Source organism: Oryx dammah, unplaced genomic scaffold, assembly GCF_014754425.2.
Source record: "Oryx dammah isolate SB20612 unplaced genomic scaffold, SCBI_Odam_1.1 HiC_scaffold_8, whole genome shotgun sequence".
Lineage (NCBI taxonomy): Eukaryota > Metazoa > Chordata > Mammalia > Artiodactyla > Bovidae > Oryx > Oryx dammah.
The window spans coordinates 52639655-52667633 of record NW_024070192.1 but is presented as its reverse complement, the minus strand read 5'-3'; the positions used below and the strand labels follow the sequence as shown (position 1 = coordinate 52667633).

Genomic DNA, 27979 nt, shown 5'->3' with positions numbered 1-27979 from the left:
CGGCCTCGAAGAGCGGCTGGTCGATGAGCAGCCCCTCACCGCGACCGTCCCAGCGGATCGAGCGGTACCGGGGGCTGTTCACCAGCCGCCACAGCTTGGCGGGGAAGTTGTTGGGGTTGATGGGGGTGGAGAGCAGCGCCTCCTCCATCACCCCGCCCGGGCCCTGGGCCTCGCCCCGCCGAGCCTGGCTCTCTCACCCCGTTCTCGATCCGCCCCCCGCAACCTTCCGCGGCCTTCGCTCCGCCCTGCCCCCTCCAACCAGCGCTCCGCCGCCGCCGCCCCGGGGACCGTTGGTGCACGAGCCCTCTGCGGCGCCCGCCGGGGCGGCCAATGGGGCCTCGAGTTGCCGCTGCGCGGCCGCACTTGGCACGAGCCGAGCCGCCCCTTGCGCCCGGGCCACGTGCACCACAGAGGAGGCGCGCTCGCTGGGCGGCCTCCTGAGGGAGCCGGAGGTGCTGGGGCCCGGGGCCCGGGGCCCGGGCCCGCGGGCCGGTGTCGCGTCCTGCAGAGATCCACCGGGGGTATCCGCGGCGGAATGCGGAGACCCGTGTACTTCACCGCATCAGGCAGCGGGGCTGTGGGGCTTTAGAATTCAGGAAGTGCGAAGTGGGTGTTAACAAATCCGGCCATTCTCAAAAACACATTCTATGCTCTTATTAGTCCTAACAGTTGAATTGCTTGTTTCTCCAAATAAAAATGGCGATGGTGGTATAGTACCCTGAGTGCACAAATTGAAAAGAGTGGCATTTTATCCGTTCTGAAATATACTCTCTTCAGCCAATGCTTTGCTCAAGACCATTTACCCAAGGTGGAAAGAAAACAGGAGCCTATGAGGAGGGAAACGGGCAAAGATAAGTATAATCCTGTGTGCCTGATCAACCAGCTGGTGAACTTTTAGACAAAGAGAAATAAAGCTCACATCAGATGGGACCAAATTCAATGGGATCCATAAGGATAACATCTGATCAATAAATGACAATACAGCTGATAAAAAAGAGAGGGCCATTTTAAACATGGAAATACCTGGGAGATAGAGGAGTAATGTTTCAGTTCTTTCTCAGGGTCAAAAGAAAAAATGAGTGTTTTCTTAGAAGTTAAAAATGAAGAAAAAGACCCAACAAAGCAGCACTAATATAGAGATTTTATTTAAATTGTGTTGAGTTTTTACAGCACATTGCATGTTTGTCACAACGCAACTGCACAGTTTGGATTTTTGGCCACATCATGTCACTTACACCCACAAGAGCTCTGAAAGGAGTATTTGATGAATACATCTGAGCCAAGAGCCCAGAGTCTCTCTCCAAGGCCATGCAGTATGTTCATTGATGGGACAGTCCCTCAAAACAGCCATTCAAAGCAGACAGATACAGTCTCCTCAAATGTCACCAATCGAAGTGCAATGAAAGTCGAGTTAATTAAAAAGCCACTCACAACTGGCAGTAAATTGTAATGACTGAGAAAATGCTCATTTTACGTATTGGAGACAAGGAATAGTTTGTTACTTTTTCAATGAATTCAGGAATTTCCCAGACACAAAATCTCCATTATTCAACTCCATTTAAACGAAAAAAAGTTCTGCTAGACTGACCTAGATACACCAAAACTTTTTAGGTTACATCCATGGCAAGTATAAAAAGCACAGATGCTTCTCTGTAGGGTTGAAGAAAAGGTCACGTCAAATAACAGTTCTTGTTCTAAATGCAGATCCTAGGTATTTTCAAAGGAAAAAATTTTTTTCCAGGAAGCAACATGAACAAGTAGCAGTTAGACAGCTACCATAGTTTTAAAACAGGCTGAGCCTAAGTGTAATTTACCTTTTCTACACCAATGAATCAAGGAAAATGTATAAGGAAATCCTAGTGGTTTCATTGTGAGTCAAGGAGACTGTATCTGTCCTAAGCACTGTACATGGCTAATATCACTGTATCTTTTGGTTAAGTGCCACTGGTACATATTAAGATGAAAACAAACAAACAAAAACAATGTTTGGTCCAAATGGACACGTTTTCTCTCCCAATTTTGGTATCAAGGCTTTATTCTCTTCTTCTGTTTGGGTTCCATTGTTAAGTGCACAGAAATAGACAGCAGCATTTGTACTGAAACCCTCACATACCAAACAGCGTATTCTAGGAGGTAAAAACCAAACGCTAAATTCTACCCTCAACGTGTCAAGTGTTCAGGATAAGAAGCAGTGTGACCCAGAGGAGGCAGCAGCCAAGGGAAAGACAACATGTGGGAAGTGGGCAATGGAACAAAGACCGCCCCCCCCCAAAAAAAAAAAAAACCATTGTTTCATTTTCATGCCAGGAGAGGATCAAGGTGTAGCTCCTGTGTTAGCACCAGGACAACTAGGAAAAGTCAGGCGCAAAGGGTAGGGCACAATCAGCAAATATTTCACAAGGATAATTTCTGCTTTTCCCCTCTCATTCTTCACAGTGCTTACCTCCAGAGCTGCCACTGAGTAACAAAGACTACTGCCTTCACAGCTCCAAATAACTGATGTCTGCCAGGACTGAACATAGCAGAGTTTCCCTCTGCTCCGGAAAAGGTCTGTCTCACTCCCTAAAACTGTCCCCCTAAACTGAATGTTCACTGAAGGTGGCTGATGAGCCAAGTGAAAAATACAGCAAAACCTCCACTAGCTGGACCAGTCTTTAAAACCAAACTCCACAGAAAGACAGAACTAACGCAACTAGAGGGAGTGCCTCTAAAGACTGAGCCTTCATGCACAGACACAGAGCACAGAGGTACAGGGTATAGTTCGTTTCAAATAGGACAGGAATTCCTATCTTGTATACTATAATCTGCTTTTTTCAAGGTGGAGGAGAGATGGATCTGGTTATCACTTGGAGTTTGGTTATACATATGCCTCTCTATTGCTGTTTAGGGCACACATCACCAGGCAGTATCTATGAAGTCATCATCTTGTGACCCCAGGAGAAAGAAACTGGAGTCACCAACTCAACGTTAAGCTTCCAGACTCTGGGTCTGGATCAGGACCATTACCCCCAAGGTGAGGGTCTCACTAGGAGAGGACTCCCGCCAGATTGGAATTCCTCTGCCCCAGTCTCATGGTACCAAGGAGGATTTCTCAAGACTGTATCTTTGAGCTCTGTGATTTCATGAGCCACACCAAGGAACCTTCAAAAAGTACACCTGAAGCACATCCTCCCTTCAAACCTGCTAAAACTGGACAGGTCTTCTCCTCTGGCATTCAACTGGAAGCTGTAGCAATGGGTTTCTTCAGATGTTGGCTCATGAGTTCCCTGGCCCGAGATACTTGGATATGTTCGTAACATGAGTTACAGACGAGAACTGGGTCATAGAGTTGTTGATCAGGAATGGGCAACTTCAGGTGACAGCAGCCAGCACAAAATACATTTCCACAATTTCTGCCAAAGCACAAAGAAGGAAGAGTTCATCAGAGATGCCCTCATACTGAGAATGAATGATACTCTAAAAGGCCTTACGTGAGTAAATAAAAAGAAAAGTTGGGAAAAAACAAAACTAGTTCCTATAAAGGTATCTCCGTTATCAGATTAACTCAATTTAGTTCGTATCTATGTCCCTCTCTATGGCTTTACAGGCCCTACTGAATCACACAAAACATGTTACCTGCAATGGTGTCTGCGTTTGGCCAACCAGAATTCACAGTCACAATTATAGCAATGTGATGCCATGTGGTCTGGAACCCAGCGAGTCACCTAACAGAGGGCAAAAGGAAAAATTCCAGCAACACTGCAGCAAGGAAAGCATCCTGGAAGAAAAGGACAAGGTCTAGGTGGCTACTACTTGCCTACAGAGAGTCAACTGGGGAGAACACGTCACTCGTCTCTGAAAATTATGAGAACTCCCTCCTTGCAGAAGGACCCGCCACGTATTTGCCTGGACATACCTCAGTCTCTTTCTTATCAACAGGTTCCCAGCTTGCTTCTGAAAGGCAGTCATCACTGTGATCAGAGCCAAAATCTTCTGTATCACTGCCATCTGACTCCTTCAAACACGTCTGAAGAAAAAGCCAAGGCATTACCACCATCGCCTTCATCATCTCAAACATTTATTGTTCACTATGTGTCAGGCACTATTTCTAAGTACATCACATGCAGGACTTATTTAATTCCTGACAATCTTATAAATGTATGCTATTATTATCCCCACTTTTACAAATAAGGAAATTAAGCCACAGAGAGAATTAAGAGCTGATAGCTAGTAAATGTGGGATTTGGACCTAGCATTCTGGCTTCAGACCCACGCTCTTAACCAACATGCTGCATCACAGTATAGAAAGAATATTTCTCCTGTTACATTCTAAACCAGGAGTTCGCAAGCTCTGGCCCACAGGCCAAACTGGCCCACTGCCTGCTTCTGTAAGTCAGGTTTCTCTGGAAGACAGCCACACTCAATTTATTAACACATGGTCATTATGGCTGCTTCTGCACTTTGACAGAAGAGCCTAGTAGCTGTAAAGAGACGATACATCTCTCAGGGCCTAAATTATTTACAATCTGGCCCTTTACCGAACAAATCTGCTGACTCCTGTTCTAAACCATCACTCTAAACAGTAAAAAAGAAGTTGCTAGCCCTGACCATCCCACCAGCAGAGAAGTGAGCAGCAGGCAACTGGGAATGTTCTACAGCTTCTTCCAAGAAGCTCCCTGAGGATTGCTGTGCCTCGTCGTCTCTCACCTGGCTTATTCCAAGAGGTCCTAACCAGCCTCCCTGGTTTTCAACTGCTTCATCCACTTGACACACTGGTGCTATGGTAGTACTCTTTTTAGCACTCTATTTTTTTTTTTTTTTGGAGGTGGGCAAGCCATGCCCTTAGTTTCCTGACCAGGGATGGAATCCAGGCCCCCTGCACTGGGAACTCAGAATCTTAACCACTGGACCGCCAGGGAAGTCCCTCTGGGGCAGTACTCTGATCCTATGATTCACTAGCCAAAACTTTTACTGCCCTGAAGGTAGAATCCACACAAAACGAGCTCTCAAGCTGAGCTTTCTAATCCCTTCCCACTTCCCAATATCACCTCCCACCACACTACCAACTCCCTCCCTCACAGTCAAGGCACAAGTGTGCATGCATGCACACACATGTGCAAACACACACACCTCTTTATTCAAGCCACACCCCTGGAATACCTCCATGCTTCTGCAAATGGGATTCCTTTTTCACTGTCTGTGTGGCTAAAAGTGACCCATCCTTCAGCACTCGGCTCAAGCACCATCTTCTTAAGAAAGCCTTCCCTGACCTTTGACTCCCCTAGGGCCCCCAATACCTGACGCTTCCGACCATCATGTCACTTAAGAACAGGGTTCTAATGGTGGGCTTGACTCTCCCAATAGACTGTGAGCTCCCTGAGAGCAGAGCAAGGTCTCTCATCTTACAGCCCACCCCTCTAACTCAGTGGCACACAGCAAGTACCCAGTGAACGGCTATGGGGTGGGTGAAAGGCTGGATGCGGGCAGGCCATGAGTACTTACAAAATCGTCCTCATAGTCCATGGGGGGCTCCGCTGGAGGGGCGCAGCAGTGGCGGATATCCAGCCTCATCTGAAGCTCACGCACCTGTCGACGGAGCTGCTCCACTTCCTGCTTGTACCCTGCTTCGATCTGCCGTAACCTGTGCTGGATCACATCCGTGGGGAAGGGGAGTCCATCGTCGTCCAGGTAGAGAGGAGGCACTGGAGAAGGGCAGCTCAGGGGGACAGGCTTCATGCTGGGGACCTGCTTTGGGTGACCGGACAGCCACATCCGGTTGTTTTTTCCACCTGGACCAGTACAGTGTCCATTGGAATGACTAGAACAGACCGGCGACTTCACCCCTTCTCTCTGAGCCCACTGGCCCCCAAAGCAGGGCCCCGGTGCCCGCGTCTGCTTACTGCTCGCCTTCTTGCTACAACAGCCGTAGGAAAGCAGCCGTCGAGGGGTGGTCTCCCCACTGGGGAGTGAAGTCACCATCCCGTGGAAGCTGTCCCAGTTGGACCCTAAGAAAGAGAACTCACTAATCTGGCTCTGAGAAACTGGCTTTCGGGCCAATTCCAATGGCACTTTTCCCAAGCGGGGGTTCTCCAGCAACTGCCCGTTCCTATGATTCCCTCTCTTGCCTGTGTCTTCCTCCCCGTGAATCGTATCTAGCACAGAACTAGGCGGTTCCTGGTGGGCGACACTTGCTACAGACCCCGGGGGGTCCTGGTTGAGAACGTCAGCGCTGGGGTCTGGAGGAGTTTGGCAGGTAGCACTCAGTGGGTGGCAGAGGGTGCCCAGACCATGATCTGGGGCACGTCTGGAGGGCATGCGCAGCACAGAGTCCAGCTGGGCCTGCTGGAGGGCACCTGGGAGGGGGTTCTGGGAGGACTCAGGAAAGTCACCGGTTCCTTCACGCGTGTCCGAGATGACTTTAGAGAGCGCGTGGATAGCTGCTTTTTCAGGACAGTGTTCAGGTGGCTCCTCTGTGCCATCCAAAGTCCTATCCAGCTCGTCCTGGGCAGGAGGGACTGGAGCTGGGGCCTGAGTCTCTGCGAGGGCTTTGATCTCAGGCTTAGAAGTGCTGCTCTTCGTTTCCTGGGGCACTGTGGCACCGAGCAGTTTGTAACCTGAAGAATCGTTTCTGTGACTCTTGAAAGGTTTATTGCTCAAGTAGTCTTTCTGGCTGCTGGGCAGCGAGGGAGGACCCGCCATCTCCCCTATAGCCTGCTGGGGACCTCCGGCCCCAGACTCTATGAAGGCAGTCTGCGATGCCTCGGGATTGCCATGCCAGGGCTCCAGGCCTGCTCTGGCCTCCTGACAGTGGTTATTCAGGTTGGGGTCACTGGATGTGCGCGTCAGGGGGCTGCTTGTGTCACAGGCAGAAAGAAGATCATCCATAGATCTCGTTTTAGGTAATCTGCAAAGACAACATACCACCTCCAGGTCAGGAACTGAAAGCTACCTCCAACAGACAGAATTGGGTCATCAAAACACTCAAAGCCAGAGTTCACAAGAAGTAACATTTAAGATTATAAATGACCAATGTTCAAGTTTCCCTGGCAGTCCGGTGGTTAAGAATCTGCCTGTCAAGACAGGTCACAGGTTCGATCCCTCATCCAGGAAGAGCCCACATGCCGCAGGCAACTAAAGCCCGTGCACCACAACTACTGAGCCCGTTTGCCTAGAGCCTGTGCTCTGCAACAAGCCAAGCCACTGCAGCAGTAAGAAGCCCCTCCGCAGGCGGAAAAATAAAATACATAAATAAATCTTTAAAAAAAGATACAAATAGCCAGTGCTCACTGCCAAAGTCTGCTCTGGGGCTTCCCTGGCAGTGGTTAAGATGCTACACTTCCACTGCCGGAGGTGCAGATTCGATCCTTGGTCTGGGAACTAAGATTCCGCGTGCCACACAGCATGGCCACAAAAAAAGTAAAGAGTCTGCTCTGCAAAAGTGTAGGACTTGAACCCCCTCCTCAGGAACCCAACCCAGGGTCTGTCCTCAGTTTTCGTCAGTCTTTCCTCACAGTCTCCCTTGAATACTCAACCACTCCCATAACCTCAGCTGCCTTATAAGCTGATGCCTTCCAATCTACCCTTCCAGCCAGGAATACAACTCAGCCTCAAACCCTACATGCAACCGCCCCTATTACACACAGCAAGACAGAAAGATGGTAGGTCCTGGAGTTGGATGATACCGGTTCTGACACTGATTAGATACATGACTACAAGTGAGCTATTTAACCTCTCAGACACTTGGTTTCTCTTCTCTATAAAATGACGATAAATTACCTTGCCGAGATGCTATGAGGATTCAAAGTGTAGGCAACCAACCACAAACTTAATAAGGATTCACTCATGACCTCATTTTTATAACCTTCCTTATTATAAATTATCCCTCCATCACAGCAGGGACCAGCATGGCTTTTTACAACCATTTAGCCACAGCGTACTCCTCTGAGGCCCAAGTCACCATGGAAACTTCCCCAGTATACAGTTCTAGAGACATTTGTGTACACCAAATGGGCAACCAAAATTTTCAAGAATAACTGCCCTCAGCCTGGATGGGAGGGGAGTTTGCAGGAGAATGAATACATGTATAGGTATGGCTGGGTCCCTATGCTGTCCACCTGAAACTATCACAACAGTGTTAATCAGCCATACTCCAATATAAAATAAAACATTGAAGAAAAAAAAAAGAATGACCACCCTAATTTTTAATACAATTCTATAAAGTGTTCAGAGCAACAAAACTAAGGAAAATTTGCCAAGAAACTGGAGAATTTTCTGGACTTTCTTTACAGAGGCCTCACTCAGCCAAACCCACACTGAAAAATCCTTCAAACATAGTTACAATAGAGCTGATTTTTTTTAAGTGTTTGGTTTTTTAAAATTATTAGTACTTCTATAAAAGTACTCGTGTTTGATTTTATTCTGTGATCTATTTTGATTGCTGTGTGTCGGTGTGGTTCACGGATTCCAAGAAGGCAATAACAACACTATGATCATAGCCTCTGGAGTCCCATAGTCCAAGCTTGAATCTCAGCTTGGCAACTTTTTAGCTTTTTTCTTTGTTTTATTTTTTATTATGAAACTTTCAAACACACAAAAGAAGTAGAAAGTATGAAGAATTCCAATGTACTCTTTAGCCAGACTCAACAATAGCAACAGCCTGCTGTCCTCCACAGCTGAGTCCTGTGTGCACCAAAGGTCTAATTAACAATGAGGGAAGCAAGAACAACGTCTGAGGAGTTTGGAACCACGAGAGAACATATCCGGCAAATGTGGTGGGGGACAGCTACACAGAGAGGACTGAATCTGAGCTGGGGATGGAAGAATGTGTTGGACTTTAATGGAAGAAGAGGAAAGAGAGCAGAATGTTTTTGATCTAGGGAAAGGTAGAACCGAAGGTGAATCAGGTCAGCTGTGAGAGAAACCATTTCCTTTAAAACCCTTATCCATGAAATCCAGCTCCACCTTGAACTGCCTACAGCACACCTCCTCTTTGTTGTCAAGATACTTCAGTCCCAACCTGCATGTATCTCTTCCATCTCTCTGCACTGACTCACCTTCTCAGCTTTACAGTGTCTACGTGCAGGCGTGCTCAGTCACTCAGTCGTGTCCGACTCTTTGTGATCCCATGACTGTAACCCGCCAGGCCCCTCTGTCCATGGAATTTTCCAGGCAAAAATATTGGAGTGGGTTGTCATTTCTATCTCCAGAGGATCTTCCTGACCCAGGGATCAAACCTGCATCTCCTGCGTTGCAGGCAGATTTTTTACCACTGAGCCACCTGGGAAGCCCCTCAGTTTCTACAGATGGTACTAATATCCTCCTGGTTTCTAAGCTCAGAGATTTGGGACCTGACTTTGGTCTCTTAACTCTTCACTTCCACCTTCCAACATTCATTCAACACCACAGACTGCTAATGACTTCTCAACAACATCTGAATTTAATTCTTTCTTTTCCCTTCATATCTGAATTACAACAGTCCTGGCTGGCCTCCGTGCTTCCAACTACCCTGCTCACTGGTTAATTCTTGAAAAATCCCTTTTTCACCAGGTCACAATGACTTATTACTGACACCTGAATCAAAATAAATTCCTCAGTATAAAAGCCCTCAAGGAACTATCCTGTTTATTTCTTTCTATTCTTCAAAATACCCCTTCCCAGGGATTCTCTGCTGGTCCAGTGGTTCAGAATCCACCTTCCAGTGCAGTAGACTTGGGTTCGATCCCTGCTCAGGAAACTAAGATAAGATCGCACATGCCTCGGGGCAACTAAGCCTGTGCACTGCAACCACTGAGCCCATACCTCCACTAGAGAGAAGCCTGTGCGCTGCAACGAAGACCCTCCATGCTGAAACTAAGACCCAACACAGCCAAAGGCAAAGAAATAAAAAATTTTTTTTTAAATGCCGCTTTCCAATCCCTGCCAGCTCCAGCTCCAAAGAGGTGGTGCTTCTTTTTAAAAGAAATTCTCTCTCATGTATCCTATTCTTTTGGATCCCTCTCCACTAACCTTGTTACCAAGCTTATAACTCCCTTTATTCCATTCACTTGTTCATTTAAGCATTTACTAAAGCACCTATCACGTTCCAGGCCCTGAGCCAGGTACAAGGGACACTAAAAAGCCATGGTTCCTGGGACTTCCCTGGTAGTCCAGGGGCTAAGTACTGCCAATGCTGAGGCCCTGGGTTCAAATCTGGTCAGGAAACTAGATCCCACATGCTGCAACTAAGACCAGGTGTAGGCAAATAAATAAATATAAAAATAAATAAGAAAATAAACTTAAACCAAAAAAAAGCCATGGTTCCTGCTTGGTCTTCCACAAAAACCTCTGCATCAGCAGTCACCAAATGACCCGTTTCTTACTTCCCATCTCTCTAATGGCTTTGAACAAGACACATTCTATTTACTCACTTAGATGCTAACTTAGAATTGTCCTCCAGCTGTCCTACACCCTATCTCACAGTTTTTAAAAAGTATCTTAAATAGATCAATATCTTCTATGTCTTTCATACAGCCTGTAAAACAGTAGGCAGCTTGTAGGTATTTAAGAAACATTTATTGATTTGAAAAATTAGATATTAAGGCAATGGTTGTTAAATGGGTCACAGAACGTGCTGAGAATCTGATAAAAAGTTATGGCCCCTCTCCTGGAAAAGGAAACTTATGAACTGGTACCCCAATTCTGCATAGTTCACGGAATAAGAATATCACAGAATTCCTGAAGCCTATCCATAGGCCCTTGACAATTGACTCAGTTCCGAAGATCTAAAATTTATAGCTTAGGAGGTTGGGGGTTTTGTTTTCCTTTATAATATTCAACCAATTATGTTAAGTTATATTTTAATTTAAAAAACCTTCCACCAATAAACAAAGATCAAAATTTGAAATGCACATATCCTTTGAACCCAGTATTTTCATTTCTAAGCATTTATCTGGCAGAAACACTAGCATAAATGCAAGGTATACGGTAACACTATTGTTTAAAAAAATGGTTTAGATGGTAAATATTGTGTGTGTGCGTGCACATGCGCTTAATCATATCTGATTCTGTGACCCCATGGACTGTGGCCCACCAGGCTCTGTCCATACAATTTTCCAGGCAAGAATACTGGAGTGGGTTGCCATTTCCTTCTCCAAGGGATCTTACTAGCTGAGCCACGGGGGAAGCAAATATTGTATGTATTGTACCAAAAAACTTTTTAAAGATATGTTAAGTAAAACATCCCCTATAATGATTAAAAAATGGAAATCACTTAAATGACCAGTTGAAAATTGGTTATGTAAATTTCCATACACTCTACTTTTCGACTTATGCAGCCACTAAAAACAGTAAAGCAGCTTTATATGTGCTATCATGGGTTGATATCCTGATGCACAGTGGGGAAAACAATTTTCAGAACAATGTGAAAAACACGGTCATTGTATTTTAAAAAATGTTTTTATATGAAAGTGTGGATGTCTGTGTAGAGATAAACATCTGGGAGGCACCAAAGTGGCAAAAGTGAACACCTGTGGGGACAAGGAGCAGGGAGGGAGGATTGTCATTTTTGACTTTTATATTGTTTGGCTTTAAAAAAAAAACAGATATTAGTCTTATAATTTAACCAATCTCCATTCTACTTCCCCCCAGATAGTCAGCCAGAATGTAACTTTAATTTTTACGTCTCCCTTTAAATTCTGAGGGAGCGATGTGAAGGCCGTTCCCCTTCAGCAGACCCATTTCCCTGAAAGCCAGATGCTGCTGGGGCTGTGAACCCAGCGAAGGTTATTACTGAGATAGCACGCTCGGCATCTCTTCTACCAGGTAATATACACCAGGACCGTTCCCACAAACCCTCCTGAAATAGTCCTGTCAGTTCTGTTCTCCTCTGTTCTCCTCTCCCCTGGGTGTGTCACAAAGGATGATGGCAGCTTGGAAAAAAGGTGACCACTCTTATCTTAAGAAAGGGCCTTGAGAACACACAGAGTGCCCTCCAAGCTAGCTACCAGCCCTGAGCCAAGTTTTGCCTTCAGATGACTCGAGAAGTTAAAGTATTTCATAAAAGGAAGAAAACAGCATGTAGGCAAGGCACAAAGCAGCCAATGCCTTCGTAGCAGAGAGGGGAAAAGGAGCCCCTCTTACCTGTCCAGAGAGCGGCCGCAGAACTCCTGGCTCTGAGCCACCGGGGAGAGGTAGAGGTCCATGCTCTCCTCCCCAAGTGTGCACGGAGATGACGCAGGCAGATACACGGCTGTCCAGAGGTGCAGCGCCCGGACGTGACACACGGGATGCAGGACCTAGGGAAGCAGCCCCGCACTCAGGTTCTGTGAGATGTCTCGGGTCCCCCTTCCTTCCCAAGCCTCTGGGTCCTTGTTCTTCCCGCTGCCTCGGGACAGCGCCCCCCAGGCCCTCAAGATGCACCTGGGGGATAAGGGCTGGGACTCACCATTTCTGAGCCAGGCGTGTAGAGGAAGTTGTGGAAGTTCTTGTTGCCGGCTCGTAGGAGGGCCCACACAGAGCAGGTCCGCTTGTAGATGTTACGCTTCTCCCGCTCACAGGGGTTGTTGGCCAGGAAGGTGCCGTAGAGGCAGGAGTACGTGTGCTGCACCAGCTTCACCTAGACAGCGGGACAGTTGGCACCAGGCCAGGCCACCAGCCCCCGCCCCAGCCTCGGACGCACCACTTACCAGGAAGGCCTCATTAAACTCGAACAGGCAGGGAAACTGCTTGAGCAGCTGGTGGACGGAGTCGAGCCACTGCAGGAACACGGGGCACTGCTCGCTCTGGTCCTCTGCGTTCTCCTGGTGGCCGCAGCGGTCTCCAAACTTGTGCCCGAAATCCAGCCAGTCAGATTCCACCAACACCTGGAAACCCTGCAACCAAGACGAGGTTCGAGCAGAGGCCCTCTCTGGGAAGGCCACGGTGCTCCCTGCCAGGGATGCCCAAAGCAGTGGGGCTGGCAGCTTCAGAGAACAGGCCGAAACCTGGAAGAGGACTCTGAGCCACCCATGTCCTCTGGGGAAAGATCCCCAGGCAGACCCAGGGGGTTCAGTACCTCCTCAAACTCCCCTCCTGCTCTTTCCTGCTCAACCCCTCAGTACCTCCAGTGTCCTGTAATAGGGGTCCAGGAGAATCTTGGCCAGCGCAACGATCTGTGGCGTGCGATCCCAGCCGTCTGAGCAGTGCACCAGAACGGGCCGGCCCTCCCGGTCCACGGTGTTCGCCACGAGCACCGCCGCCTTCAGCATCACCGACAGGTGCTGCAGCCACTTGGTGCTCTCCAGAGCCGACAACCAGCTACACGAGGGCAGAGGTCACATCTGTCACTAAGGGGGCCGAAGCTGCAGCAGACTCTCTGCCGGGCCCGGGCCCTACACCCTAACAAAGTCCCCTGCGAGAGCTGACGCCAAGAGGTCTAGCCCAGGGCCCTCCTGCCAAGAGACATCTAGCGAGATGGTAGGGAAGACAGAACCTATGGCCAGCGAGACACTCTGCCAATCAACAGAGGATCTGGGAAGCATCACACGCGCTTCCAGCCACTTTGCCTCCCAGTTCTCTTGTGTTCTTGGAGGACAACGAATTCAAACAAAAGGAACCCAGTGTCCTGTAGCCACGCCAAAGCATTGGCTGCGAAACGGAAGAAGCGTTCTTGGAACTGGCCCACCACCCCCAGGCCCCGGAGTTTCCGGTACCTCACAACTCCCATCTCCTCCCCACTGGATCTTCCCAGCAAGAGAAGCACTGGGTAAGGGATGAAGCTGGAGGGCGGACAGAATCGGAGCTGGGCACACGTACTTGCTGGGATCCGGCATCTGGCTACACACAGCACGGAGGTACTGGAAGCTGTTGCGGATGGCGTGGATGTTGGCCATTCCCATGAACACAACCTCACAGTTGGGGTAGTACTCTGCACACACACAAGGAAAGCAAGAGCATGAGGACACCCTGGAAACAGGCCTCCAGGACAGAAGAGGTCCCAGCGGGTGAAGCTCCCCTGGCAGGGCAGGCTGCTCCAGGCTGGAGCTCAGTGTAGCCTGGAAATCTAAATACCCTTTTATCTCTCAAGTGCCATATACTAACAGTGGGAACAACACAAATGACGATGCCTAAGTACGACTCCTAATGACAAGGGACAGTAAATCCTCAACAAACAGCAGCTGCTCTGTGCCAGGAACTTTATACGTGTAACCTCTAATCGTCCAACAACTTTGTGAGGGATATTCCATCCCCATTTTGCACATGAGAAAGAAAACTCAGAGAGATTAAGCAATTTCAGCACAGTCACAGCCAGTGAACAGTCCTGATCCCAGGCTGGGTTTGTTTGGCTCCTTCCATGCACAGGCTGCCCCCGAAGCCCCACACCCAGGCTGGCTGCAGACGCTGGGGTAATGGCAATACCTTCGCACTCACAACCGCCACCCTTGGCCCTGTTGGCCACTGCCGCCGTGTAGGATCGGGCATCCAGGATCAGCAGCTTCTGGGGGGCAGCCGTGCTGCTCTCTACTCCAGAGCACGCCGTCAGGGAAGAGTCTGCATACACACAGGGCAGGGGGAAGACCCTGGGTCAGTCAGCAGCCAGGAGCACCCTGCCCCGGCCACTGCCTTTCACAAGACCCCTCACACCACCACCCCTGCCTCCCAAAAGGCAGGAACCCAGATGCCCTGTATGTTGTCTGCTTCTTCTCCCTCTTGCCCTGGGGTCTTCCTGGGAGCTCAGGAGGCCAAGGTGGGGGCCTACTCCCCAGGGGGCAGCACCACCCACACCTTACCGAAGTCAGCGTCACATGCCTCGCTGGCCTCACTATTCCCGGTGCCGAGGGAGCCCCCACTGGTCCTTGGCCCTGGGTCTAGGGCACAGGCTTTAGCAATGGATGTGACCAAGTACTCGTCATCAGCATTGCGCCAGCCCCACCAGCTGATCTCGGGCTGGCTGCAGCGGGCAATGGCAGCCCCGTTGCGTAGGTGTCTGACAAAACAGAAGAAACGATTATGCCCTTGGCGTTCACAGCCCCCAGAGGCCTACCGCTGAGAGCCCAGGGGGCCCAGCTGAGATCTCCAAAGCCAGCGGGGACCACCCGATCATCCAGGCCACAATAAGAGGCACCAAAAGCCCTTAACATCTCTTGAGGGCTTTACAATGTACAAAGCATGATCACACACATTTCTCAGATGCGCTGTGTACTCCCACGGTGACAGTGACTCATCATGTCTACACAGTCCCTGCTCCAGGTAGAAACCCCAGCAGGAGAACAAGCCTGAGCCTAGAGCATGAGCAGCTCCAAACCTCCTGGCTGCAGCCTGCCTCGCAAATGTTTTCTGGTGTAGAACCAGGCAATAAAGTTTCAGTTTTGGGAGTCATAGCCAGTCTCTGTCGTGTATTCTTATGTTTTCTTTTTTAAAATAAAATTTTAAATTTTAGGATAAAAATGTAAAAATCATTCATAGCTCACAGGCTAAACATATAATAGGCTATAGGCCGGTTTGGTTCACAGGCCATGGTTTACCAACCCGTTTTAATGCACTATTTCTCTCTCTCACACACACACACACACACACACACACACACACGCGCGCGCGTGCGTCCTCAAAAAAAAGCAAAGAAAAAAGGCAAGTGAATAAATTTCCCAAAAGCCTCATCCTAAGGAGAAAACAACTAAAGCAGTTTTTCTTATAAAATTATTTCACAGCCACTTCCTGAAGAATGTCAATTCCCAGTTAACCACACTACCGCAGACCTCCACCTCTGACTCTCCTCACTGTACCAAGAACGTCTCACTGATGCCTCAGTGCCCACTGCCTCACCTATACACAACCACAGGGATCCGCTTCCAGGAGCGGAAGGAAGCCACATTCTCCAACTCTTTATCTGTGATCCATACAGGAACCAGCAGCTTCTGGGGATAACTGGGACACAACCTGTGGAAAGACCAGAGGGGTCAGGGAGCTTGATTAGAGACCTGTAATCACAAGGTCCCCGGGGACGGCTCTGTGGGGAGAGGGACCAGGAGCCCCCCACCCTCAGGGAGCCAGGAGCTGTGCCCACCCTGCTCTACCCACCCGGGGAGGAGGTCTGGTCCAGAATGGGGTTTGGGTTCCCTACCCCGCAGCCCTCTCACTTGTAGTTGCTGTTGATGTGTGAGACCCTCCAGACATTCTGCAGGTCAAAGCCCATCCTTGCCAGCTCGGCCTCCTGCCGACATCGTACGTGCTCGCCTGCAACACAGCCCCGTGCCTATCAGCATCGAGGGCCCGGGGCCAAGAGGGAGGAGGAGCAGGAGATAAGGAGTGAGTGCCGCTGGCCTCACCTGGCTGACACAGGTGGGTGTGCTGGTCCTCCTCAGTCAGCCCCAGGCACCAGGCATGGTAGGCAAAGGCAAAGAGGTCCTCGGGCTTGGCAGGTCTCGCGGTGGCCCGGCTTAGCCGCGACAGCCACTCTTGGCACTGCTTGAACGTGGAGAAGTGGCACCTGCCAGGCAAGAAGCCATGAAGTGAGGCAAGAGGCGAGCGTGTGCAAGGACCAGGAGGGCCAAAGACCCAGCCCCGGGAAGGTGTGGGAAGAGGAGGCTGCAAAGTGGGAGCTAAGGCCTGAGGACCCCGGGGAGGACCAGGGACACTGGCCAACACCCAAGGGACGCTGTCATAGGGTGATAATTCTCTTCCTAAGAACTCCTGTTTCTGAGACATAAGAATCCCCTCTAGTGGAGCCTGAAGTGAAGTGAAGTGAAGTCGCTCGGTCGTGCCCGACTCTTTGCGACCCGTGGACTGTAGCCCAAGCTCCTCCGTCCATGGGATTCTCCAGGCAAGAATACTGGAGTGGGTTGCCATTTCCCTGTTTCTCATATCAAATCCAAACGCTATCAAATCTGCCCCTGGGGGACTTCCCTGCCATCCAATGTAGGAGGTGTGGGTTCGATCCCTGGTCAGAGAGCGAAGATTCCACATGCTTCATGGCCCAAGTGCAAAACATAAAAATGAAACCATATTGTAACAAAAATCAGCAAAGACTTTAAAAAGAAAAAAAAGTTTTAAAACTCTGGCCCTGGATGTCTGCTACCCTTTGTATTAACTTCCACAACTCCCCAGCACAAGCCTTCTGTCTCAGGGAAGAAGGCCTGTCTCCTGGTGTTTTCATCCTGTGTAGTGGTCTCCTCTCAGCCTAGCCATGTCCTCCAGATACCCTGAAGACAGCTGCAGGCCCACCTCTTCCTTGAGGCCTTCCCAGCCTAATCCATTCCACAGAGCCCTTCCTCTGTTATTCTTAATGTGCTGGGAGTATTAAACAGTAAGTTTTCCCAGAGCCTACCTGAGCTGGAGGGTTTTGCACAGAGTGACATGGTCTGATTATAGAATCACTCTGGCTACTGTATACTATAGTGAGAGTAGATGAAAGACCCTCTCCCACAGATTGTCTTCCTTCCACAACTAGACTTTAATCTCCCTGAAGGGAAGGGCAATGCGAACTCCTGTTCTCAATGCCAACAGTCCTAAGCGCACAGCAGGCTCTAAACTGGGCATCCTTTTCTTAAAAAATTAATTTTTACTGGTGTATAATTGATTTACAATGCTGTGTTAGTTTCAGGTGTACAGCAAAGTGAATCAGTTTACACATACCCACTTTTTTACATTCTATTCCCATATAGGTCACTACAGAGTATTTACTAGAGTTCCCTGTGCTGGAGAGTAGGCTCTTATCAGCCTTATTATCCTTTTAATAATCCTTGGAGTCATCCCTCTTTCTCTCATATCCAATCTGTCAGCAAATCCTGTCATCTCTACCTTCAAAATCTGACCACTTCTCACCATTTTGTTTGCTACCAACCTGGACCAGCCATCATGACCTCCCACCTGGAGTAACTACAAGAGATTCTTAATTAGTCTCCCAGCTTATGCCCTAGCTTTCGCCCCCATCCTGCTTCCATCTCCTGTCAATACAGCAGCCAGAGTGATTCCATAATCAGACCACATCATTCCTTTGTGCAAAACCCTCCAGTGGTTTTTCCACTTCCCTCAAGTAAAAGCCAATCATTATGACAGCCTGACACTCTCCCAACCTCTCTGATCTTGTAGCCCCCATCCTAACCCACGTGCACTCCACTCCAGCCAGGCTAGCCTCCTTGCCATTGTGCCAGGTTCCCACCCGCCTCAGGGCTTTTGCATGCACTGGTCTTTCCATCTGGCACAACACTTCTCCCAAATACCCACAGGTCACTTTCTTTAGGTCTCAAACATCACCTTTTCATTGCATCCATTCTCTGATCATTTTGTTTAAAGCTACAACCCTCACCCCCATCAGCTCAGTTCAGTCGCTCAGTCGTGTCCGACTCTTTGCAACCCCATGAATCGCAGCACGCCAGGCCTCCCTGTCCATCACCATTTCCCGGAGTTCACTCAGACTCACGTCCATCGAGTCCGTGATGCAATCCAGCCATCTCATCCTTGGTCGTCCCCTTCTCCTTCTGCCCCCAATCCCTCCCAGCATCAGAGTCTTTTCCAATGAGTCAACTCTTCGCATGAGGTGGCCAAAATACTGGAGCTTCAGCTTTAGCATCATTCCTTCCAAAGATATCCCAGGGTTGATCTCCTTCAGAATGGACTGGTTGGATCTCCTTGCAGTCCAAGGGACTCTCAAGAGTCTTCTCCCACACCACAGTTCAAAAGCATCAATTCTTCAGTGCTCAGCCTTCTTCACAGTCCAACTCTCACATCCATACATGTCCACAGGAAAAACCATAGCCTTGACTAGACGGACCTTAGTCGGCAAAGTAATGTCTCTGCTTTTGAATATACTATCTAGGTTGGTCATAACTTTTCTTCCAAGGAGTAAGCGTCTTTTAATTTCATGGCTGCAGTCACCATCTGCAGTGATTTTGCAGCCCAAAAAAATAAAGTCTGACACTGTTTCGACTGTTTCCCCATCTATTTCCCATGAAGTGATGGGACCAGATGCCATGATCTTCGTTTTCTGAATGTTGAGCTTTAAGCCAACTTTTTCACTCTCTTCTTTCACTTTCATCAAGAGGCTTTTAGCTCCTCTTCACTTTCTGCCATAAGGGTAGTGTCATCTGCATATCTGAGGTGATTGATATTTCTCCCAGCAATCTTGATTCCAGCTTGTGTTTCTCCCAGTCCAGCGTTTCTCATGATGTACTCTGCATAGAAGTTAAATAAGCAGGGGGACAATATACAGCCTTGATGCACTCCTTTTCCTATCTGGAACCAGTCTGTTGTTCCATGTCCAGTTCTAACCATTGCTTCCTGACCTGCATACAGATTTCTCAAGAGGTAGGTTAGGTGGTCTGGTATTCCCATCTCTCTCAGAATTTTCCACACTTTATTGTGATCCACACAGTCAAAGGCTTTGGCATAGTCAATAAAGCAGAAATAGATGTTTTTCTGGAATTCTCTTGCTTTTTCCACGATCCAGCGATGTTGGCAATTTGATCTCCGGTTCCTCTGCCTTTTCTAAAACCAGCTTGCACATCAGGGAGTTCATGGTTCACATATTGCTGAAGCCTGGCTTAGAGAATTTTGAGCATTACTTGACTAGCATGCGAGATGAGTGCAATTGTGCGGTAGTTTGAGCATTCTTTGGCATTGCCTTTCTTTGGGATTGGAATGAAAACTGACCTTTTCCAGTCCTGTGGCCACTGCTGAGTTTTCCACATTTGCTGGCATATTGAGTGCAGCACTTTCACAGCATCAGCTTTCAGGATTTGAAACAGCTCAACTGGAATTCCATCACCTCCACTAGCTTTGTTTGTAGTGATGCTTTCTAAGGCCCACTTGACTTCACATTCCAAGATGTCTGGCTCTAGATTAGTGATCACATCATCTTGATTATCTGGATCATGAAGATCTTTTTTGTACAGTTCTTCCATGTATTCTTGCCACTTCTTAATATCTTCTGCTTTTGTTAGGTCCAGACCATTTCTGTCCTTTATCGAGCCCATCTTTGCATGAAATGTTCCCTTGGTATCTCTAATTTTCTTGAAGAGATCTCTAGTCTTTCCCATTCTGTTGTTTTCCTCTATTTCTTTGCATTGATCGCTGAAGAAGGCTTTCTTATCTCTTCTTGCTATTCTTTGGAACTCTGCATTCAGATGCTTATATCTTTCCTTTTCTCCTTCGCTTTTCGCCTCTCTTCTTTTCACAGCTATTTGTAAGGCTTCCCCAGACAGCCATTTTGCTTTTGGAGAATTCCATGGACTGTACAATTCATGGGGTTGCAAAGAGTCGGACACAACTGACCGACTTTCACTACCATTCAATATATTCTGCCACTGCTGCTGTTTAGTCGCTAAGTTGTGTCCAACTCTTTTGCGACTCCGTGGACTGTAGCCCACCAGGTTCCTCTGTCCATGGCATTTCCCAGGCAAGAATACTGGAGTGGGTTGCCATTTCCTTCTCCAGGGGATCTTCCCGACCCAGAGATAGACCCACGTCTCCTTCTTGGCAGGTGGATTCTTTACCACCGAGCCACCTGGGAAGGCAATGTATTTTACTTACTTAATATTTACTGCTCATATCTTCCCATTGGAATACAAGCTCTATGAGGGCAGAAAATTATGTCTATTTGTTCCCTGCTATATCCCTAGAGCTTAGAACAGCCTGGCATAAAGTGCTCAATAAATTCATGTTAAATGGATAAATAAATGAGTCGAGAACAATGTGAGTGCTTTTTTTTCTTTTTAAAAATTATTTATTTGGTCATCCTGGGTCTTAGTTGTGGCATCTGGGATCTAGTTCCCAGACCAGGAATCAAACCCAGGCTTCCTGCATGGAGAGCTCAGAGTCTTAATCACTGGATCACCAGGAAAATCCCAATATGAAAGCTCTGTGCCAGGTAACACCCTAGGTACTCTCGGGTGCGTCATCTCATTTAACCCTTATGAAAACCCTGGGGGCATTATCCCCATTTCTTTAGTCAAGACACTGTCAGTCAGAAAATTGATTCTGCCAACTGAGACAGGGTTTTCACCATTTCTTCCAAATGGGAAAGGGGAGGCAGTATTTTTCCCTTCTCGCTCCAGAGAAACCCTGTAGCAGGCGGTCTCGACAAGACTACATTAAGAGGGCCTGAGCGGGACCCCGCCGTTCTCACCTCACCACTTTGGAGTCCTTGCAGGCGATGTGCAGCTGGAACATATCCCGGCTCTCCACGCTGTCAATCATCCGGAGGGGCACCTGCAGAGGAAGGGCAGACGGGTGCTCGATCCTCCTGCTCCACGGCACTCCTCACCCACCTCCGCCCAGAGGCTGATGTAGCAGCAGAAGGAAGGAAACCGACATTTACAGACGGCCTGCTAAGGGCCTGGTAACTGTGCTGGGTCCTCCACATGTGTGACCCCAATTAAAAATCACCAGAAACCTCAAGGCAGGTGTTTGCACACCGTATTATTAAGGAGGAAACTGCACCTCAGCTGAGTGATTGATCAAGGTCACACAGTTGGTAAGTGGCACTCTTCCAACCAAGTCACTGTGCCCCTAGAAGGACCAGCAACAGAATCAAGGAAAGAGAGAAGAGAGGGAGGAGAGTGAAAGAGGTAGAAAGACAGACCTTCCGCTAGGAGACAGTAAGAAAAAGAAGGGAACCCCAACTCTTGGGAGCTACGACCAAATGGAGCACTGACAGTCCTACCCTGAATTTCACAGGGACTGTGGCTTGGGTGTGGGAGAACAAGACAGGAACTCACGTTGATGACAGAGTCCTTGAACTTGATATGCAGCCGGTAGTTGGAGATGGCAATGAGGGCATCAGCTGCGCGGCCCAGGAACTCCACTCCCTCGCCCTGCAGCACTGTGAAGGGCACCTGCCAGGGGGCAGAGGGACCTCAGTCCAGAAATGAGTCACCCCTTCACTTTCCTCTCCAACCCTTCATTTGTAGGACCCCCTCTGGAAAAGCCAGGCCAAGGCAGGACAAGAGTCTTCTCCATGGTAACAGCACCAGGCAACAGCTATACAGGAAAGCCCTCGCCTTCCCTGGGGCCCAAGGCTCCACAACAGACTCACTCCCCTCCCTCCAGAGACCCAGGAGCAGGAAGCCAGAGCTCCCATACCAGATCCCCTTGGAGATATTTGGAGGTTGGGGAGGAAAAGAAGGGTGTTTTCTGAACCCGGCAGGGAGCTCTACCCACCTCGGGCCCCCAGCTCTTCCTTACCTGCAGATTCTCCTCCTCTTTCACTAGTTCCTTGGGGGGGAACAGATCCTTGGCTTGGATGTACTCCAGGCTGGGGGGCCCCTCCTCACCCTGTGGGGAAGGCCTCAACCCTAAGTCATCAGGTTCCACCTGGCCCATCAGGCCTCATTCTGCTCCCCTCCCCACAATAACCCCACATACACCCCTTAAAAAGGTTCTGGTCTCCAGAGGAGGGAAGAGAGGCCCGGCTTGCTGTGTGAGGAGTGAAGTGGAGGGGGAACTCAAGCCTCTTAAGTCTAAGAGAAGAGCAAGGTCCACAGAGTCACTGGGAATCTGTGCTCCCCAAAGAGGGAATCTCCTGTCGAGCCCAAACTGCCCAAATGAAGGAGAGGAAATGAAGCAAAATAAGGGCGAATTGGAAAGGTAGGACAGAAGTGGGAAATGGGAAGTGCTGCCCTGAGGAGTAGGAACCAGGTGTGCAAGCTGGTCACAAAGACAGGAGGGGATGCAGGCTGCCCAGGCCACTCCACTGAAGCTTCAATCTGGTGGGTGAAGGAGACAAAGAGGAGGGAAGCGCGGGATTCAGGCCCATGCCTCTAGAGGGCCTTCACGGATGCTTTCAAAAGGAGGATGTGTTTTGGAGTGGAGCTTCCTTTCCAGTTAGGCCCTCACTGCTAATAAGCACCCCCACCTGCCAAGCAACCTGCCCTCCCTGACGATCTGAGGGGAATTCCTGAGGAATCCCAGAGCAAGCAGAAGTAACTCCTTTCCCAGCCACCAGGGAGGGCAGGGAGAGGAGGGGATCAGGCGCCTGGGAGGAACCAGGAGACCCAAGGACAGAGAGAAGCAGCCTGGCAATTATGGGGGAGGGGGTGGGGGGGTGGGACGGTGAGGAGGGGAGGGGTGGGAACATCTGAGCGGACAGATGGGAGAAGCTGGGAAGGAGCATTAAGCCAAAGGGGGAGGAGGGGAGGGCGGGGAATGATGCAGAGGTACGGAGGCCCGCAGAGGCAGAGTGGCAGGGAAGATGGAGAAGAGAGGCTGTCTGGGGGACAGTCAAGGAGAAAAGACTGGCGCGTCAGGTGAAGGGTGGAGTGGTGGAAGGGGGAGGGGACCGGAGCCAGGGAGACAGCTCAGACATCCTGTGCTCCCTGACCAGCCCCCGAACATCCCAGAAGGCCTACTGGCCACATCCCACACCTCCAAGCAAGGATGCGGCGGACGGGACCAAGACTGAGAGGCGGAGGTAAAGGAGGTACTCGTGCAGGGCGGGGCCTCAAGCTCTGCAGTCAAGGGCAGCGGCTTCAGGGCCAGGATGGGTCACTGAATTCCCATCCCCAGCCTTCGGCAATTCTCGGCACCCAAAGATGAAAGCAAGTCCCGCAAAGAAAAGGGGTAACATCCCCTCTCCCTGCCAGGCAGGGCCCTTGGGAAGGAGGATGGGCTGAAATTCGGAATCTCGAGGGCCGGCCCTGGGCGGGGCTGCGGGTGCAGCCGGCGTCGGGGTCCGGGCCCCCCCCTCGCGCCCTGCAGGCGGAGCAGGCACTTACGAAGCAGCTGAGCATGGAGCAGGAAACGCGGGCGGTCAGGCTCATGGTCGCGGGCGGTCTCGGCCAGCGCACATGTCCCCGGAGCCGCTGCGCTGCCCGCCGGTCCCGGGCGCCCACCGCATCCCGGCTGCGGGGCCGGCCAGGTGCAGCCGCGGCGGCCAGGAGGCGAGCGCGGGCGGCGGGGCTCGGCGCGGCTCCCGCGCGCCTCTCCCTTCCGCTCCACAATGGAGCGAGCCCAGCTCCGCCCTCGCTCACGAGCGCGGAAGGGAGGGGAACCCGGCGAGGGGAGCGCCCCGACCGCGCGGGGCGGAGGGCGGGGGCGGGACGCCCAGGGCCCCGCCCACAGCCCGGGCTCCTCCCTCCTCACCGCCCCTCCGCGGCCTAGGAGCGCGCCCTGGGGTGGGTAGGGGGGCGGGGGAAGGCCGCTTCTGGGGTCTCTCAGGACCCGGGGCTGAGCGAGTGCGCCCCCAGCTCCCAGGCGGCGTAGGAGGGGACGGCGAGACCGCCTACATCTTTTCATTCCTCTTCTTCCCAAGTGAGCCACCCCACACCCCTCTTTCACACGTCTCCACGCCCTCGCAGTCGCCCCAAGTCCTGTTGTGAGTCCCAAGATGGATCTCACCTCCCTCCATCGCGGGCCCTTTCCAGTTTCTAGGCTTCCTTCCTTTCCCTCCAAAACCACCACTCACCATTCCCCTGTCCATCGGTGTCTTCCAATCCCTGGACATCACTAATCCCACTCCCCTTTTGCCCCTTAGAATGGACACAGGTCTAATGACAGTTGGGTCACTGCACACTCCTGAAAGGGAAATTCTCAGGGTTTTTTATTCTAAGGCCCCTGCCCAGCTCTAGTCCTTAAGCTCCACCTCTCCCCTGGTTTCACATCCTGTGTCTTAAGGGTAAGAAATTCCTAAGAAATTTCTTAGGCTAGAAAAGAGAGGAGCTGGAACTATGAACCACAGAAGCTACGCAAACACAAAACTCAAAACCTAAGGGTAGGGGAATGGAGGGAGTTGCGTAGAGGGCCAGAGAATAAGGGCAGTGATAAGACGCTTGAAATGTCACCGAGAGTCACAGGAGGAACTGTTTGAAACCCTACACTCCCAGTGCCTGGTAGCTTTCAGAAACCAGGGCTTTTGTTTGGGTTTTGGTCTTGGGGGAAGGGAGAATAGGAGAAACCTGACACTTTATTAAGCATCTACTATGAGCCAGACATGTTTCAAACATTATCTGGCTAAAACCATTCAACTCTGAAAGAATTTCGTGAGATTTGAGGCTTACAGACAAAGTCAGTTCACCTAAAGTATTTAAGTGGTGGTGCTAGGATTCAAAATTAGATCAGGCTGACTCCTTTCATGGTATCACAGAGAGAAAAAGGACAAGGGCTATCAGTGGGTGGGGGCCAGGACCAGCAGGCTTTCTGAGAAGAGACCAGAACAATACTATACACACCACACACCCACATGTCTATGGAAGGAAAAGAGCAAGTCCTCTCATCACCTGAATGCTTTGACCTGTCCTTAAGCACTGGGGACACAGGAAAGAACTAAATAGATACAGCCAGAATCAGGGCCCGGTCTGAACCCGGGCCCGCAGCTCTCCACTCCCTTCTCATCTCACTACTTCCTCCTCCCAGCTCTCAGGGATTAAGGGGTTCCTTGTACTTGAGGTGAAAAAATGGCAGTTACTGTTAGTAGAAAATGTATGGGATCATTATAACACACACACATGGCCCCCAGTGAAATTCTGGGCACCTTGAGGGTGCTTCAGTTAGCTAAAGCAGCACTGTGGAGCTAGAGAAGCCCCACAGTTTTAGAGGGGTCACTCCTGATGTAGCACCCACAATACTTCAGGGACTCAGTAGGAACTACAAGGGTCTTGATATAAAGGAGGTCTAACTTTTCAGACCAAAGCAGAGAGCTTCACCCAAGGACCAGGAGGAGCAAGACAAGGGCCAATATGAAGAACTAAGGGAGACAGTGGTGGTGTGGGGAAAGCATGTCAGAGCACCTGCAGAAAAAGATTTCCAGAGGCCTCCCCTCCCAGTGCTGTGTATCAGCTGATGTTTTGCAACCTAAGAAGCCCTGATTTATCTCCAGGGCAGATGAACCTGTTTAGTTGCTGAACAGAGTTGCCTGGAGCTCAAGGTCCAGGAGGGGCGGGCAGCTTCATGGAGAAAGACACCAGGATTACAGAAAACACCGCAGTCTGAGGAGAGTACTCACCATTCTACCGTGGTGAGGGTCCTGGCTGCCTGCTTCTCACTGTAAGGAGACAGAGAAACATATGAGTCAAGAGCATGGTTAGCATCACCACAGTATCAACAAATGCCACAGAACTACTCCCGAACTTCCCCACAACTCTTATCTGCCTCCCTCACAGAGAACCCAGCCTCTCCACAAGTCAGCATGCCAGACAGAGGCAATGGGAGCTACACGCGGAGAAAGCAACAAGTGACTCTGCAGGGCATGAAGGCAGCCACAAAGTCCTGCAGCAAGACTCAAGAGTCCCGATTCCCAATCCCAGAGAGAGAGTTAAAATGCTCCGAACCCCGTTCTTTGTGGGAAAGCCAAAGATCCGCCAGCTCTGTAGACACAGAGGATGCCCAACCAGGGCTCACTGCTGGTCCTGGTGGAAACATGAATCCACAAGAGCACTCTGCCAGCCTCTGAGTCTGGGAGCAGCACCCACCTGACCTGTTGACTGGGGGCAGAGTCCAGAGCAGAGGCCAAGAGGGAGGGGACCACAACCTGTGACCAGAAGGCAGCAGGGCTGGACGTGTCCCTCTGCGGGCACTTGACACCAAGTGAGGCGCAGGTTAGTGGGAGGAGGCCACGCAACAGGGGCAGAATCAGGCAAGTGCAGGCCTCAGAGCCAGTCCCTGTCAGGTGGGCCCAAGCAACAGGAATGTCAGGGTGGGCCTCCTTGGCCCACCCAGGGAGCCACTGAGGTAACCAGGCCCAGGTTTCACTGACAGTTTTCTTCATGCCTGCTATCCGAGCTCAGGGGGCCGTCCAGCAGTACCCCGAAGAAGGCTGTGTGGATACGTCTCCATCCGTGGCCCTCCCCGCCTCCATGGTCACAGCCCACCCTTCCTCATGGAGGCGGCAAGTCCGGGGTTGCTGCCTCACGGCCCACTGGCAAGCAGCCTCAGAGAAAGCGAGGGAGAGCGAGAGAAGGACAGGCCTGGGAGGCCCACGGTGTCCGGACCTCGGGAATCTGGTCACGGGGTGGGGGGGCGGGTCAGGCTGACAGGGGAGCCCAGGTGCCCAGGTTTTAGGGGCGGAGCCCAAAGATTCGGAGGCGGAGCCCCGAATGACAGAAGGCGGGGCTCACGAAAGCCGGTGGGGCCGGGGCGGGGCCGGGCAAGACGCGGTGGTTGCGGTTCGCAGACCGGCAGTGCACGGGGTACGGTGACTCACCCAGCCGGCGTCCGCCCGACCCTCCGGAGGCCGCGCTCTCGCCACTTCCGTCTCCCGCAGCCGCGGAGGCCACGCAGCTCCGACCCACCGCGGCGCCCCTCGACCCAACCAATCCTACCTCCAGCCAGTGCCCGCCCTGGCCAATAGCCACGCCGAGTCCCGCCCTGCCCCCACCACGCAGCCGCCGCCCTCTCTCTTCGCGCCGCTCGTTGGTCCAGTGGGGCAGACGCCCTCCCAGCTTTTAGCCTATCGGCTTCCGGGAAACAGGGCTGCGCCTGGAGGGAGGAGGTGCGGCGCCGGGGTAGAGACGCAACCAATGGGAAATCACAGCGCGTCCCTGCGGTAGCCAATGGGAGAGCAGAAAAGGGGGGCTGCAGGCGAAGGCTCCAGGGACCGGAAGTGGGGGCGGCCCGTGGCCTCCCGGTAGCGCAGTGGAGGGCGGAGCCTCGTAGGGGCCAGGGCTTTACAGCCACTTCCGGTGACCAGCGCGCCTTAGGGGTACTTCTCAGAGAAATCCGGGAGGCACCTAAGCTTTATCCAGTTCTCCGTTTGGTTTCTCTGCGGTCGTGCGGCGCAAAGCCAGAAGGGAGAGAAAGATTCTGAATGCTGAGAGAGAAGGGGGACGATCTGGGCCTGAGGCTCCGTCTCGGTCTTCGACTGGTGGGGGTGAAGAGTCTCCTTTTCCGCACCCTGACGTCTTCCTCCAACCCTCCCTTTGCGTCGGCGAGCCCGCCCTATTCGTGACCTGAATGAATGGTGCTTTCCGTTTTGAGAAGCTTTCTCACCTGAGAGATGGGGCTGAGACTGCCACGAGCTAGTTGCGACCCTCTGGTCTGTAAAGGGTGTGGGGAGTCGGACTCCCCTGAAGATCCAGCTCTTGGCGCCTCCCTTCCTCTCTGCCCAGGGGAGCTAGAG

At 50.9% G+C, this 27979-nt stretch overlaps 2 protein-coding genes across 4 annotated transcripts in view; both read right to left on the bottom strand.

Annotated features, from left to right (window-relative positions):
- HSF5 (heat shock transcription factor 5) overlaps positions 1–148 on the bottom strand; it is a 49466-nt gene extending 49318 nt beyond the window's left edge. The window contains exon 1 of the mRNA XM_040244223.1: positions 3–148. Coding sequence (XP_040100157.1) covers positions 3–148 — 146 coding nt within the window. The remainder of the gene's footprint in view (positions 1–2) is intronic.
- Positions 149–1122: 974 nt separating this feature from the next.
- MTMR4 (myotubularin related protein 4) lies at positions 1123–27128 on the bottom strand. Of its 3 annotated transcripts, XM_040244222.1 has the most exons (19): positions 27065–27128; positions 25868–25906; positions 22114–22203; positions 21648–21764; positions 21056–21138; positions 16255–16420; positions 16071–16162; positions 15757–15870; positions 14724–14920; positions 14353–14484; positions 13750–13861; positions 13056–13251; positions 12642–12827; positions 12401–12571; positions 12097–12251; positions 5482–6883; positions 3896–4006; positions 3616–3704; positions 3215–3392 (listed from the first exon to the last, which is right to left on the bottom strand). In XM_040244222.1, the coding sequence occupies exons 2-19, from the start codon at positions 25868–25870 to the stop codon at positions 3215–3217; spliced, it is 3594 nt and encodes a 1197-aa protein (XP_040100156.1). In that variant the 5' UTR covers positions 25871–25906; positions 27065–27128. The 3 variants fall into 3 exon arrangements, with proteins under 3 accessions (XP_040100154.1, XP_040100156.1, XP_040100155.1); XM_040244221.1 differs by lacking the exons at positions 25868–25906; positions 27065–27128 and adding an exon at positions 23643–23839; XM_040244220.1 differs by lacking the exons at positions 25868–25906; positions 27065–27128 and having other exon boundaries at positions 1123–3392; positions 22114–23568.
- Between the last annotated feature and the right edge of the window lie 851 nt (positions 27129–27979).